This window comes from Mus caroli, unplaced genomic scaffold (genome assembly GCF_978045245.1).
Source record: "Mus caroli unplaced genomic scaffold, Mus_caroli_1 scaffold_5, whole genome shotgun sequence".
NCBI lineage: Eukaryota > Metazoa > Chordata > Mammalia > Rodentia > Muridae > Mus > Mus caroli.
Genome location: NW_028227260.1, coordinates 109,740,594 through 109,755,722, shown reverse-complemented (window position 1 = coordinate 109,755,722; position 15,129 = coordinate 109,740,594). Strand labels below are relative to the sequence as shown.

General features: G+C 41.2%; 1 protein-coding gene across 4 annotated transcripts in view; it reads right to left on the bottom strand.

The window, feature by feature from the left end:
- Positions 1–15,129, bottom strand: part of Fgf13 (fibroblast growth factor 13) — a 547,137-nt gene that overhangs the window by 70,512 nt on the left and 461,496 nt on the right. Inside the window, exon 1 of one of the 4 annotated variants that reach the window (XM_021153268.3) lies at positions 1,444–1,725. The exons of the other annotated variants lie outside the window; for them this stretch is intronic. Within the exon in view, the coding sequence (XP_021008927.1) occupies positions 1,444–1,630 (187 nt within the window). The 5' untranslated portion in view covers positions 1,631–1,725. Of the gene's footprint in view, positions 1–1,443; positions 1,726–15,129 lie in introns of those variants that run through there. 4 annotated transcript variants of the gene reach the window in all.

Sequence of the window (15,129 nt, the reverse complement as noted above, 5' to 3'; positions counted from 1 at the left end):
CCCACCAGCAACAATTTCCTTAAGAATAAGCACAATTTGTAGAAGGCTATCTATCTAACCTGGAATCCCATCAAAGGACCTCTATCTACAAAACTGAGTCTTCCAGCATGAGATAATAAGGAGTGGGGAGAAAATAACAGCCATCTCCAGCCCTATCAGATTTTTTTTTCTTATGGAAAATGGATGTGAAAAGAACAGTTTCTGTTAATGAAGAGGAAGGAAAATAAAATCGTACTTATTTTCAAATTTAATATCAAAAACATGATTACTCAAAACATAGGTTCTTGATTAAAATGATCATCAAGTATGAACCACCATAGATTAATCAAGCATTTCATTTATTTGCTTTCATTGAATACCGACACCTGCATTAAAATAATATTTATTGGTGTCACATAATCACACGTTGTAACTGCTTTTTTAAACAAATTTAATTCACAGCTTATGCATTACAAACTTTGTGCAAACTGAAGACGTATGCCTGCTTTTGGAAATTCCAGGGTGTGTAGAACACACAGAGAAATAACTGATAGATGAGTAAGTCTGGTTTGCTGTAATACTTGTCAAATAAAAGGCAAGAAAATGATGCGGACGGTTTACATGGTCAAGAACGGTAAATAAACTGCCTGCTCCCCTCCCTTCCCCCACCCCAGCCCCCAAGGTCTACCTTGACGCAACCTAAGGCTCTTGGAATTTCTCCTGTCGCGGGAATATCTTGCCACTCTTAGCACTGAAATGGTCCAAAAGGACCCACAACCTGAAGATGATTTAAGTCCCGTCTTTTGTCTTGTATTTAATGTCAAGTTATCAGTTTTACTAGTCTGACCAGATCACTAAAATCTTTGACGCAAGGTTCTAGAATTATTGCCACCACCACAACCACCCCCCTCCAGCAAACGCTTCAAAGCTGCCCCACAAGTCACGTCTGTCCGGAAAAGAAATGGAATGCCTAAACAAGTGGAAAACCCATAGCACTTGGGACTGGAACTGGAGGGGAAGGGTCTGGTTGGCAGTGATGAAAGCAAGATAGGGGTTCCCCGGCTTTTCCAGGAGGTGTGGGCAATGAAGTCAGCCCTGCTCCTCTCTTGCGGATCTCCAAACCACAGGACAGCCTGTCTGGGTTACGCCTTCCCTTAGCCGCATGCACACCCATACATGCATGTGGCAGGTCTGAAGAAGAGGGCGCACCTCCAGGGCAAGCTATGCTCCTGGGCTCTGTGCCTGTCCCAGGGCAGTTGCATTGCAGCAAGCCTGTTTAACTGTTACGGAGGCAAGGGGAAAAAAAAAAAAAGCAATCGCCTTCCCACGCACGCACACCGGCTAGGGGGCCTCATCTGCACAAGCTAGGCTCCAAACTCACCTACGCTTCCATGCCTCCCCCAACCCCCTTCACAGTCACAAAGTAAGAGAGGGCAAAGATAAAAGGCAAAGCCCCTTTCCGACCTGGTCTCCTTCTGCGCCTCTTCTTGGAGCCAAAGAGTTTGACCCGGGAAAAGACGTTTAACTTGTTTTTGTCGCAGCTGGTCTTGCCTTTGCTGGGGCTGCTGACACACTTGCAGGCATTGGATTTCTCGCGCTCGCGGGCTTGTCTCTTTTGCCGGATGAGCGAGCTGGCGATAGCCGCCGCCATGGCCACGACGCCCACCACCACCACTTCTTCGGGGGCCCCTCTGCCTTCGCCTCCTCTCGCTCCTCCGCTGCTGCGCTGCTCGCGCCTTGGCCGCCTGGGTCTCCTTAGCCTGCGCTTGCTTGGCCGGGGCTTCTGGGCACTCCGGCTTCAGTCGCGGAGGGGGCTCAGCATGCCTTCTGAGCTCCTCCGAAGGTGCTCGGGCTCCCGCGCGGGTTCTGGTTCCCTTGGTCCGAACCGACGCCACAGCCCCGGGCCGGGATGGCAGGCGAGACTGGCAGGAGGCAGAGAGCTGCGCTTGTGACTGCGTGCGCTCGGCCCCTGAGCTCCGAGGACACGGTGCAAGTCCAAGCGGCTCGGGTCGGAGTTTCGCGGCACCCCCGCCCTGTGTCGCGTGGAGGGGGCCGGAGGAGGGAGGCGGGCGGAGGGAGAGCGCGCGGGCGGGAGAGAGGCCGCGGGCGCGGGCGGCGGGCGCGAGGAGGGAGGAGGCAGCGCACGGGGGAGCGCGCCCTCGCCCTGGCCCCTCCGGCGCTTCCACTAGTCCTTGCAACTTCGCCGCCTGAAGACCGGCAAAAGTTGGCCGGTGCCAGCTTTCCCGCAGGGATCAAACAGGTAATGGCCTGGCATCGTCGCTGTGGCTGCTGCTCTGGGCGCGGCACCGTCGCAGCACAGGAATTCAGTCGCTGCAGGCACCCTCCAGAAGAGCGCGACAGCCTGGCGGAGGCCCCCTCCCTGCCTCGGCGGCCCCTCCCTCCCGGAACCCAGCTACTGGCTCCCGCCCGCCCGCCCGCCGCCCCCGACCGCCCCACCCCCCGGGTGCAGAGTCCCGGCTCCCACGAACACCTGTAGAAGATCAAGACACTGCCCCATCGCCCAAAGCCCTCTGTCCTTTTCCCTAAAAGAGGCTTAGGGAGAAATGGTGATGGAGGAGGCACTTAGGGTGAGATAGTTGCCTTGCAGGAGCTGAGCTGTGCTGGGCTTTGGGGCTGGGAGAAGAGGACCGAGGGTGTGCATTGAGTACAGGGCTCAGAGTTAGCCCCAGCCAGAACCCCAGAAGTTGCCCAGACTCCTGCACATGGCTCAGTAATAGCCCACATCCCACCAGAGACCTGCCGAGATATTTTGCATAACGACACTTGTAGCCCTTCAGGAGAGGAGGCCAGGGCACACAGACGGGTTCAGCCCCCACTATAGCGGCAGCATCAGGCACTGCAGAGCTGCTCCAGCACACCACGCTGCCACCCAGTGGTTTCTGCTGACTTTTCCTTTCTTGCCAAAGTGTGCTGGCCAAGTCTCAGTTTTTTTTTTTTTTTTTTTTTTTTTCTTTTTCCTCTTCGCCCCCTCATCTGGCCATTTGGGAGCCAAGCAGCGAGCCTGGACGTGTACCACGGGCAATATTGGGGGAAAAGAGCATAGCACAGATCTTCATTTCAGCTCTGTTCCATCCCCCATTTCCTGCTTCCTTCTTTTACCTCTTCCTCAAAACCAGAAAGATTCATCTATAACCCCAAATTCTGGAATCAGCTTGGCCTTTTACTAGCTAATTTGTACTGATAAGTTCTTTCTCTCAGTCCTTGTAAATGCCTTAAAGAGATCATAGTCCATCCACCTCTGTACCTTTAGATGCTATTATGCTATTGCTGTTTTGTTTTAATCTCCACGGCTAAATAGAAAGCTCTACTAGGGCTCTACGCTTTTTGTACTGGACCCTCTCCTCTTTCCTAGGTCATTTCAGAATAAACTAAAATGCAAAACCAATGCTTAACTTATCCCAGAGTCTCTGAGAAAGCAAAGAAAACATCAGCTTAATTCATGGAGGAAAGACCCCTGGTTTGCTCCCACTGTGTCTGGAATGCCTGCACAGTTGGAGCTCCTCTTGTTCACTGTATTCACATTTCCTTGTCATATAGACAACATCAGTCAAAATCCATTGAAAATTATTGATGAGTGAGTGGTTGGTATTGATTCCAGATGGAAGAAGAGATGTCTCCGCTCAGAAAGAGCAATTGGTTAAATTTCAGGAACTAGGAAGGGAAGTATTTCATCAAAAGCTAGATCAGAAGAAACTTTGACCAGGGCCAGATATTTGGGATTTGGAATGAATTTACTCTGGTACCTTATTCAAGGGCAAAGGATTAGGAAATATTACAAGGAAATGAAAAGGGCTTTCCTACATTGTTTTTCATTCATTTCTCCAGGAGAGCTATTTACCATTTGCTTAAATAACCCCGGAATATTTTTAGAGTGCCTGTGGATTTATTGGCTTCTCTGGGTTTAGATACTGTCAGTAAACAGACTCATAGAAGAAGACTTGAGCATATATAGCCAAGAGGGGCAATTACCATTACAAAGTACAAGTATGCAAACATCATCTGCTCTCCTAGTCCTTATGTACCATCAACTTGTTTGTGTTTTGACTGCGAATTGAACTCTCTGGCATGAGCACATGGGTCCACTAGGCCAACACTGACAACTTGAGTTCACGGGTATTTGCAAATATCTTTCCTGCTCGAATTCGTTTCTTCTCAGTTATTTCTCTAAACTTTATTCTTAGCTATTGCATAAAATATAAAAAAAATAAACTTACAATGGAAGTACCACAGTCTCTTAAAGCATGTATATTGTGTAATGTTTTATGTTAAAAACACCTGGTCAAATACTATTTACCATGAAAATCTGCAAGTTTTGAAATATAGAGTCCATTATTGTGTATAGTCATCTTTCTGTGCGATAGCACATCGCAAAGTTTTCCTCCCACCTAACTGTTACTTACATATTGATCAACCTTCCCCCATCAATCTTGCTAATTCCCAAACAGGGATAATAGAATAAATAAGACATAGTCCTTGTTGGCATCCAAAAGTTCCTTCTACTTCCTTATATTCTCCACCTCATTCTTTCATTTCTATGGGAAAATATCGGATGTGAAAATGATGAGACTGGATTAAGATGTCTCTAACTTAATGTACTCTGTCTGCCTGTAGACCACATGCATTCTTCTCTCTCTCCTCAACTAAGATGTCTGTGACTCACAGTCAAGTTCAATCCAGAACATAAAGAAAGATATCTGTGGGGGATGGAGAGATGGCTCACTGGGTAATAGCATTTGCTGTTATTGCATCAGACTCAAGTTTGGTACTATGTACTCATGTCAGACTGCTTGTTGAGGTCTGAACGAACAGTCTTCTGGCCCCTGTGGGCACCCTCCTCAGCATATTACAGACAGAGACACACACTAATACACACTCAAACACATGCAGCCACACATGCATACACAGACATGCATGTATATATACATGGAACAAACGAGTCCCTCTAAATCACATTATCCAATTGGCTTAACTATAAATAAAGCATGCTTTTTATGGTTTCCTACCACCCATTTCTATTTCCCAGGTGCTTAGTAACTTAAAGAAAAGCATGAATATCATTTTTCAAATCCTCAAAGTGCTATGTATCTGAGGAGGGCAAAATGAAAGCCAGAATTGCAACACATCCTAGAAAAGCCTATTTGTCTTATATTTTCTCTCCACTGCCATCTCAGACCAGTAGAATGGCATTTGAGTGGGAGGAAGAATAAGAACTCTCTTTTGACACCTGCTTCCAAAACACCCTTTCTCCTGGCTTGCTTTATCAGTAGCAGTTCTGCTATGGGATTTTTGGATACCCTCCAGATTCATAGTTTGAACTCTTCTAGGCTGTGTGAGTCTATTTTTCTTTGTTTCCCACAGACCTCCTGTTCCCCCTTGTACCCACCAAGCTCATGCCTTGATCATATTCCGAAAAATATACATTCTTAGCACTTTTTTTCTATTTCCATTCCTAAAGAGCTCTATCCTGACACCCGACTAGTCAGGAGATATGTTTTGTTTTGTTTTGTTTTGTTTTGTTTTGTTTTGTTTTGTTTTGTATCTCCTATATTAACTGGCCATGTGAGTTTTGTGGGTATGATATTCTTCCTGTTGAAAGGAGTATCTTGGTCAATGTCAGTCACTTCCAAGCTGGAGTCTTAGCTCCCTAAAAGTGGTGGCCTGTAAATTCCATTGACAATGTTTTAAACATGGCACCTCTACTTCCATCTATTCTGTGCAGTACAGATCATTGTGGGATTTCTTTTAAAAATAAACATAAAAATTCAACTACTAAAACCAGAATGTTTGAAAATGCCTGGACGAGATGCACCTTACAAGGCTTTTTAGGTCTAAGAGTCTTGACTTCATTTTGTGAACACCCCTGTTCCTCCAGTTGCCTTATCTTCTAATACCTGCCACTTGTCCCATCCTACATCACCAAAACATAAACTCTCCCTGGAATCCCAAAGAGAAATGCTTAAGTCCTTCAAGTCCCCCTCTTTGTGAGTTCATTTGGAGCCAGGTTTGTAGCACTGTTTTCTAAGATTTATGGGAATTATCAGAGCATAGAATGCTGATCCTTCTCTGTCAGTGTTTTTGGCAGGCCTCAGATGAGCTGTGAGAAGCTGAGGGGACCTGCTCTCCAGAGGCTTCCCTGGGGGTGTGGGGGGACAGAAATCCAAACAGATGTGACTGTGATGAGCAGAAACAAGAGAGTTGAGACAGCCTAGTTGGTAACAGTCACAGAACCTTTTGAGCAGGAAGCAATTGGCTGTCTTTCTGCAACCCTGAAAATGAAAGATTTCAAACACCCTTTTTTCATTAAAGATAAACATGATCACAGCAATTTGCCAGTTCCCTCTCTATTTCTTTCTCTCTTCTCTCTCTCCTCTCTCTCTTCTCTCTCTCCCTCTCTCCTTCTCTTCCTCCCTCTCCATCTCTTTCTCTCTTTACCCCTTGCCCTCTCTTCCTCTGCTGCTATTTCTCTCCTAAAAGTTCATCAAAACCTCTCTATAGCTAGCTACAGTCAAGGATTGATAATGAGCTCAAAGAGAGGGAAGGGGGTAAGATTCAAGTGTATCAGGGTGAAGCAACACTGGGACCTACTCACTCACCAAATAAGACATGGGGGGGGGGTAGTTAGAAGACAGAATAGCAAGTAGCACATTAATTGTATGGTGTGTCTCTAATTATGTCCAAGATCTTCTCTCAAAACCAACTGGATAGAAATACAAATGAGAGGCTTAGAGAAAAGCCATTATAATAGGTTCTTACCACTTAACTTCAAGCAGGAAGAAAAATGCAATTTAAGGAGATTTTGTCAATGTCATACTGAAAATCCAGGGACAAAAAGAGTGGCAATTGTAGTCTATAACATGACCTGACATATTTATTAGGTACCTAAGAATCTTTCCTAGTTAGATCACTCAGAAGACTTCTACTTCAGGAACAAAAGGCTCCAGAACTAATTTTTAAGGAAATTGATTAACTGTCTTGATTTGCATTCAGTACGAAAAGCCATGGGACCCTCAAAACCACACTAAGAAGGTGGCTTGGTTTTCATTATGTCCTTTCTCTGGGATCATTCTCTTAATACTTAAGCCATATAATTTACTCAAGCCACCTCTGATTTATATTTAAAATCAATTGAGAAAACACTGATTAATTCTGATCCTTTAAGAAGAAAAATCCTATAACCCAAATAAAACTTTCATTGTTCAGTCATAATTTATGAACACTAAGAACATAAAAACCCTGATGGTATTAATCATAGCTACGAATCCAGCACTTAACCATTTAATTAGCCATGGCAGCTGCAAAGCTGAATTCAAGGCCTCTAGTTACCTACTCTGCCATTTAATCAAGAGAATCTGAATGGAAATGGGAGATTGCTGGGGTGGAGGTTCTTCCTTGACCATCAAGAGAGACCCTAAGGGAATCAGCTTAAGTGTCAGAATATGTAGATTTACATTTTATAGGAAGTCAGCACTGTTTTCAGCTAGGATTGTCAAATAGTTCAATTGAATCTTTTATGATATAGAAGAATATTTTCCATCGAGGTGAGTATGTGGGTTGGGTTCCCCCAAGAAGCTTGTTATTCACCACACTATTCAGTCACCTTTGGCCTGCAGCTAAGAATTAAGTGGTCTAAGGAGAAGAACAGACTAGCAATTCGGTTACAGAGACAGCTTTATAAGGCTTGGAGTAGTAAGCACCTTTGCTCTTAAGAGATCCTATTGGATGAACTTGCAGCATATGAGTAAAGGCAGTCACACTCATTTTTTTTTTAATTTATAGTCTTGTCCAACCTGTAGAAAGCACTTTGTAGATACAACATATTCAGAACCCAAGGTTGCTTCAGCAGTATCAGAACGCCCAAAGTCAATAACAGCCATCAGATTCTCTAAAGTGAATTTGTTTCAGGATCCCATTCAACAATATTGGAAGATTACAAAGGAACAGTAGGTCACTAGTGAACATAAAGAAGAGTTTTTCCCCCATTGAAACTTTGATGTTTTATGAAATCAGAAATGTATAGTACATGACAAAATATTCACAACACTGGATTCATTTCTGGCCCAGTGTTCTTTGAAGAAACAACTTATAGAGTCCGTATTATCATGATTTCAATTTTACTGGTGAAGAAAGTGAAGTCTAGCGAGACTAAGTGTTGTATCAATGGTTCCTTGGCAAGTACCCAAGTGACAGTGCCAGTATTTAAACTGGGAATTCTCAGCCAATAAGATATATGTGTACAAGGCTTTCCTCCTTGGCACTGGGTCTGAAATTTGGGTTGCTAAAGTAGTGGCTGGATATGGCTCTATACTGGCTTGGGTAAGTGGAAAAGATAGGATATATTATGTTCTCAATTTAATTGTGTTTCTTCCTTTGTTTGATAAAAGTGAATTATAAAATAAATAAAAGTGAAAACAAGACAGGCAGACTATAACCATGGTGCATAATACTTTTTACAATAACCTCTTAGAGTGATATATAAATAAAACATCACCAACTTTCTCATGGAAATATGGTTATTATAAGCCACTGCTTAATGTCATTCTAGGGATTCCCAGCCCAGGAAATAGTTTGACACTAGGGTGGAGTCTGTCTCTGGTAATCTAGGTCTTTTGAATTCAATGAGACTCAAAGGAAATTTCCCAGCCTTTATCTCCATCACCACTTAGCAGAGACATAAAGTACTCCCAATTCTCTCAGTTCTTTTCATACAGGGAAAACTGGCTTTCCACAGTGTAAGCTTTTGTGTGCCATCTGCTTTCAGCTACAGGAAGCTTGAGTTCAGCCAAGAGAGAAAAATATTACACACAGATTATGTTCTTCCATGGTAGGAAACCCATCACTATCCTTTTGCAATTAGGGTCTTCTCCAGTATCCATTTTCACTAATTTGCTCTCATTTTTTTCCTTCTGACAAACAGTAAAAAGTACAATCAACTGATTGAATTTATTTAGTTAGATATCTTGGAACTGCTGAAGATTTCAAGCAGTGTTAAACAGAGGCTTGGATGCTCACCTTGGATTTCATTTCAGAGAAGAGAGTAAAGGCATGAAAGGTTCAAAGTTTTGACCTGACTCATGTGATCACTCTTTCATTTATTTATTCATTCAAGATTTACATTTCTGAATACCTGAGGGATGCAAAGATACTAATATCTATAACCTATAAGAATTAACTTTAACCCAGTTACTAGTCTAAGTACTTTATTTGCTCATGTATTATGTAAAACTACCTTAAGATTTTGCCCCATATTCCAGATGAATTCATGAAAGCAAAGAGAGGATAACTAGTGTGGCCAGTTTGAAAGTGATGAAGCCAGGGTTTGAATTCATGAACTCTGACTTCAGATCCCTTATGCTTTTCATTGCCTCTTTCATGACTGTTTCTGACATCAAGTGAAGGTCAAGTTAAAGTTCAGAAGTAATAAAAATGTAGTAATAAAAATGAAATCATAAAAAACACAAACATAAAAGCAACAATACTCAATGTCTAGTGTGTTGGGGAGGGGGGGTGAACCCTGCCTAAAAAATACTGATTGAACACTGGCTAAGAGGGTAGCAACTGTGTTTAACTTCAAAAAGTACAGCTCATGATAGATGATGTTTAGAGAAGGAGAAAGCTAAGATGCTAGGTAATTTTACTTCTGAACCAAAATTGACCACTGTCTTAGTTAGGGTTTTACTGCTGTGAACAGACACCATGACCAGGGCAAGTCTTACAAAAAACAACATTTAATTGGGGCTGCTTACAGGTTCAGAGATTCAGTCCATTATCATCAAGGTGGGAGCATGGCAGTATCTAGGCAGGCATGGCGCAGCAGGAGCTGAGAGTTCTATGTCTTCATCCAAAGGCTGCTAGTGGAAGACTGACTTCCAGGCAACTAAGGTGAGGATCTTATACCCACACCCACAGTGACACACCCATTCCAACCAGGTCACACCTATTCCAACACGGCCACACCTTCAGATGGTGCCACTCCCTGATCCAAGGATATACAAACCATCACAACCACGTTCTGTTTTCCAGGTCATATGACTTCCTCTCAGCTGAGAGAGCATAGGGAAGTTTGTGGTTTTAGGTTCTCATACCTGAAGCAGCTGGCAGAAAGCTGAGCTTGTATTGTAGTGTCCTTTACTGAAGTGTTGGTTATGATTATGGTCAGGAAGCATCCTAAGGATTGTGAGCAATTGACTTGTTATATGGACATTCTCCTGTAGATTTGTGAGGTTGCTTTTTTTCCTGCTTTTTTCCCCACAGATCTAAGTTCAACTCATATTGTCAACACTGATGTTTAAGTAGATGTTTGTTATAGATTTTTGACTGTCATCAACTCTGACTTTAGTAGCAGTAATTCCTTTAGAAAGATGCCAACCAAAAATAAAAGTTCATTGCCATGTATACCACAGTGACTAAGCATTTCTTAAAAGACAACTGTTGAACTTGGAGTCCAGAGATTTGCACAAGAGCATCATCAAATATTTTGTTATAGCAATGTTGAAATTTTAATCTAACAATTAAATTAACATTCTTGTAAAATCACTGTCCCAGCTAGTTAAGCATGATGATATCTCTATGTATATTTACAACTCTTTTTTTTTTGCTTTTTTTAAAAAAATATTTTATTTTTAATTTATTTTTTACACTCCATATTCCATCCTCCCACCCCCATCCACCCTCCAACTGCTCCATATCCCATACCTCCTCCCCACCCAGATGACTCCATGTGGATGTCCCCACCTCCCACCCCACCTGACCTCTAAACTCCCTGGGGCCTCCAATCTCCTAAGGATTAGGTGCATCATCTCTGAATGAACACAGACCCAGCAGTTCTCTACTGTATGTGTGTTTGGGTGCTGTTTGTTTGATGGTCCAGTATTTGAGAGATCTTGGGGGTCCAGATTAATTGAGGCTGCTGGTCCTCCTACAGGGTCTCCCTCCTCCTCAGCTTCTTTCAGCCTTCCCTAATTCAAACCATGGGGGCTAGCTGCTTCTGTCCATTGGTTGGGTGCAAATATCTGCATCTGACTCTTTCAGCTGTTGTTGGGTGTTCCGGAGTGTGGTCATGTTAGGTCCCATTTTGTGAGTTCTCCATAGCCTCAGTAATAATGTCAGGCCTTGGGGCCTCCCCTTGAACTTATTGAAGAAAAACAACTAGGATTTTATTGGAATTTAGAAGTACTGTGTGCCTGGAGAGATGGTCCATCAGTTAAGAGGACTGACTGCTATGCCAGAGTACCTGGATTCCATTTCCAACACGCACATGGCAGCTCACTGTAACTCTAGTCCCATTAGACGCAGTGCCATCTTCTGGCCTCCTTGAGTACAAGGAACGCACTTGGTACACAGGCATACATGCAGAAAAATACCATAAACATAAATAAATAAAACACAAAATGAAAATATTGAAAACAATAAAATTTCATACTAATGACATTCTTCTTGCATCTAATATATAGTTCCTACTTTTATGGCCAGAGCACTGTTACCATTTAATTAAAATAAAATCTTAAGTGACACAAGAATTCCTGATTACGTGTATGTGTTTGTGTGTGTGTGTGTATTACACATGAGCACATTCCAACACTTTGGTTCAGATGCTCACTGTCTTTGAGACCCTCTAAGAACTTATGCCCTTACTTTGTATTCACCATTCCATCTCATTTTTTTCATATCTTGAGCAATAATTTTATGTAATTTTTAAAGTCCCTAAAGAGAGTTAGACAACAGGGATTTTGTTGATATTTTAACATATTGACAATACATCTATTTTTCTTATGTGTCTTAGGATATTTAATCATTTTTCTTCAGTTTTGTAGGCTTGCCCATAGACTCTTGTTTCCCTGTTGACTTTTTAATCTCACCCAATTACTTCTCCAACTTGTATTTTCTGTTTATAAAGCTTTTTTTTTAACCATTCATGATTTCTTCCTTCGCTTTTATAATTACATCTTTTCGTCTCTATTTGAAGAACTGGATGCACTACTTGATTTCCTTAGAAAAATTGAGTCATCCATTATTTTTTATTTCAGTGGAACACACACATACATATAGTATATGATCTAAAACTATACATGTTTTACTTTACAATTCTCCTAATGTCTTTTATTTTTTAATACTGCAACACATTATTCATATCTTGTTCATATCATAAAGGGTTTTATGCCTTCCTTTATCCCAGTGAACACTTTTAAAACTACATAACTGTAGTAGTTGCAATGAAAATGACCCCCATTGGCTCATATATTTGAATGCTGGGTCCTCAGGTAGTGGAACTATTAGGAGGTATGGCTTTTTTTGGATGAAGTGTGTCAATGGGGGGTAGGCTTTGAGGTTTCAAATGCCTATTTTATTCCTAGATGTCTCTCTGCCTGCTGCTTGTGGATCAGATGTAAGCATTCAGCTACTGACCTAGCACCATGCCTGCCTGCCTATATGCTGCCATGCTTCCTGCTGTGGTGGCCATGGACTCACTCTCCTAAACTATAAGCTATCACCCCAACTAAATGCCCTCTTTTGTAAGTTGCTTTGGTTATGGTGTATCTTCACAGCAACAGAGCAGTTACTACTAAAATAATAATAATATCTCATGATTGACCTTCCAAAGTGGTGGGATTGCAAGTATGCACAGCCACACCTAGTTACTTATGCTCAAGTATCTTTTATGTTGCTCTATTTCTGGGATACTACTGACTCACCTAGATGTGCTTTTATTTTCATCTTTTTCACTAACCACATACTTCTTTTTGCCTCCTGGTTTTATGTAGAACACGTGCTGCTCTCCATGTAAAACATGCCGTTCTACATTAAGCTTCAGCTGAAATAAATATAGGTCACATCTATTTGTCTGACTGTCTGTCTGCTCACGCATGCATCAATTTCTGCTGCTCTTGACATGTCCGTTACTTTTGAATTCCTTCCTTCTGTCGCCTGGAGCTTTTGCTTTTGAATTCCCTTTTATATTAGTAAAGGCTTACAGTAATATTTGATCTAATATTTCTGTGATTTTAAGAAACAGGTAAGCAAAAATTGAACTTACTAGATGACCACATTCATTCTTTACTGCTTCTGTGGAACTAACTAACTTTTATGTAGTTAAATCTTCTAACTGGGCTGGAGGCATTACTCAGTGGTTAGGAGCACATATTGCTCTTGCAGAGGACTCACATTCATTTCCATCACCCATTTAACAATCCATAACCACTCCATATTCCCTGTGACACTATTCCCTTCTCTAGCCTCCATATTTACCAGTCTTACAAGTGGTAAATTACATTCATGTAAGCAAATGTCAATGCCCATAAAATTAAAAAAAATCCTTAAATGATATGATGAATAAAATTTTGCTATTAACTATTCTTTTCTTAAAATATACAGATATATCACTTTAATTGTTATTTAATACCAAATGGTAAACCCTGAAAACATGTGGACTTAGCAGGTTCAGTTGTGTGTATGTGGGTAGACATACATACACCACATATATTAAAAGATAAAGAGGCCCTAAAATTGAAATAGACCAAGGGAGCATATGGGGGGGGGTTGGAGGAACAAAAGATAAGAGAAAAATAATGTAATTATATCATAATCTCAAAACACAAAATAGGTTTGAAAAGTAAAAAATCATATACATGTTATTTTAAATAATATCATTAAGTATTCTTAGTTATGAGGTATATTACTTGCTTCTCTGATGTTGTATCACGTTGTTTTTTCTTATATCGGTATTTGGGTATTTGATGACCATTTCTTTTACAAAGTCCTTTTGCCTATAAGTAATAATCTCAGTCATGTATGCTTTTGTCCTACAATTTCTAATTTTCACCCCACTCTTTATTTGTAGGAATTGTTTCTATTCATTTCACGTGTCCAGTCATTGACTGTCTCCCACGTGTCAGGCTGAATTGTAAGTAATTAGGAGTGATGTAGTCAGAAATGATCCTGTTTATATGGAAATTGCAGTTTAATCATTTTACATGCTAACATAAATATGTAGCTATAAATTATGATCATTGTTATAAAACAGAAGGACAAAATTTTACTCAGGAACAATACAGAAGATAACAGATTGGGATGTCAAAAACAAGGCTCAAAAAGGAAAGAACATTTTTTTTTTCTGACTCAAATTTTGGTAAAGACCCAGCCATATGAATAATTCAGAAATGAACTACAATTATATGATAACAACTCTAAAATGCTCCATATTTTCATTATTTCACAGGGCTCCTCTGAATGCCATATATGGATATTTCTACCCAAATGTCCCATAGGGCCTTAAACTAAGCAAATACAAAACTGAAGTTATTTTACTACACTAGTGATTGAGTTTTTTTTCCTCCTCCTTTCAGAATGCATCCACTATCTTAACCCAAACAAAATTAGTCTGAACTTCCATGAACTCTTCTGGGTACTCCTACCTTGTAATCAAGGAATAACTAAGAACTGCAGATCTTACCTCCTTAGTATATCTTCAAAACTCCTGTTTTTAAGACATTCCCATACTTGCTTGAACCTTATCAGAACCTCCTAAGTTCCTATTCTGCCTCCTCCCTTGTCAGTGATCAAGGGGCTTAAAAATTTCCCTTCAAAACTGACTAGGTCCTCCAGTAACAAGTCCTCTTGAGTAGCTCTTTATCATGTATAGCCCTGCATTATCTGGCCATGGATTTCCTGTTATGTTTGCTTCCTGATCTTCGTTCTCCAATTCACTATCTTTCAGATATACCAGGATACTTCCCTAAAGCATGTCCCTCCAATTCTAGGGCACCCCAACTTCAGTATTCTTGAAAATTCTATTCTCTACCTATCATTAAATTCCACAGAAGTAATCTTGGGCATTTTGTCCTCTGTGAAACCTTCCCAAAAAAAACATATGCAATTACCAGTTCCCTCTTCTCTTTCCAAAGTCTCCTGTATAAACAGTACTTACTATTATGCTCATTAAATGCATTTGTCTATTTCTTTGCCATTTCCACAAAGCCCTGACCTCTTTAAAGTAATCATTGGAGCCTCTTTTCTGTGTCTGCATATTTAGATATGATAGGAGTTCAGTAAATGATATTGCCATGAGTAAATTAATTACTCAACTCTTCCTTTGAAAAGCAGATAGGAGCCACTAGAGCAAAAAAATGAAATATG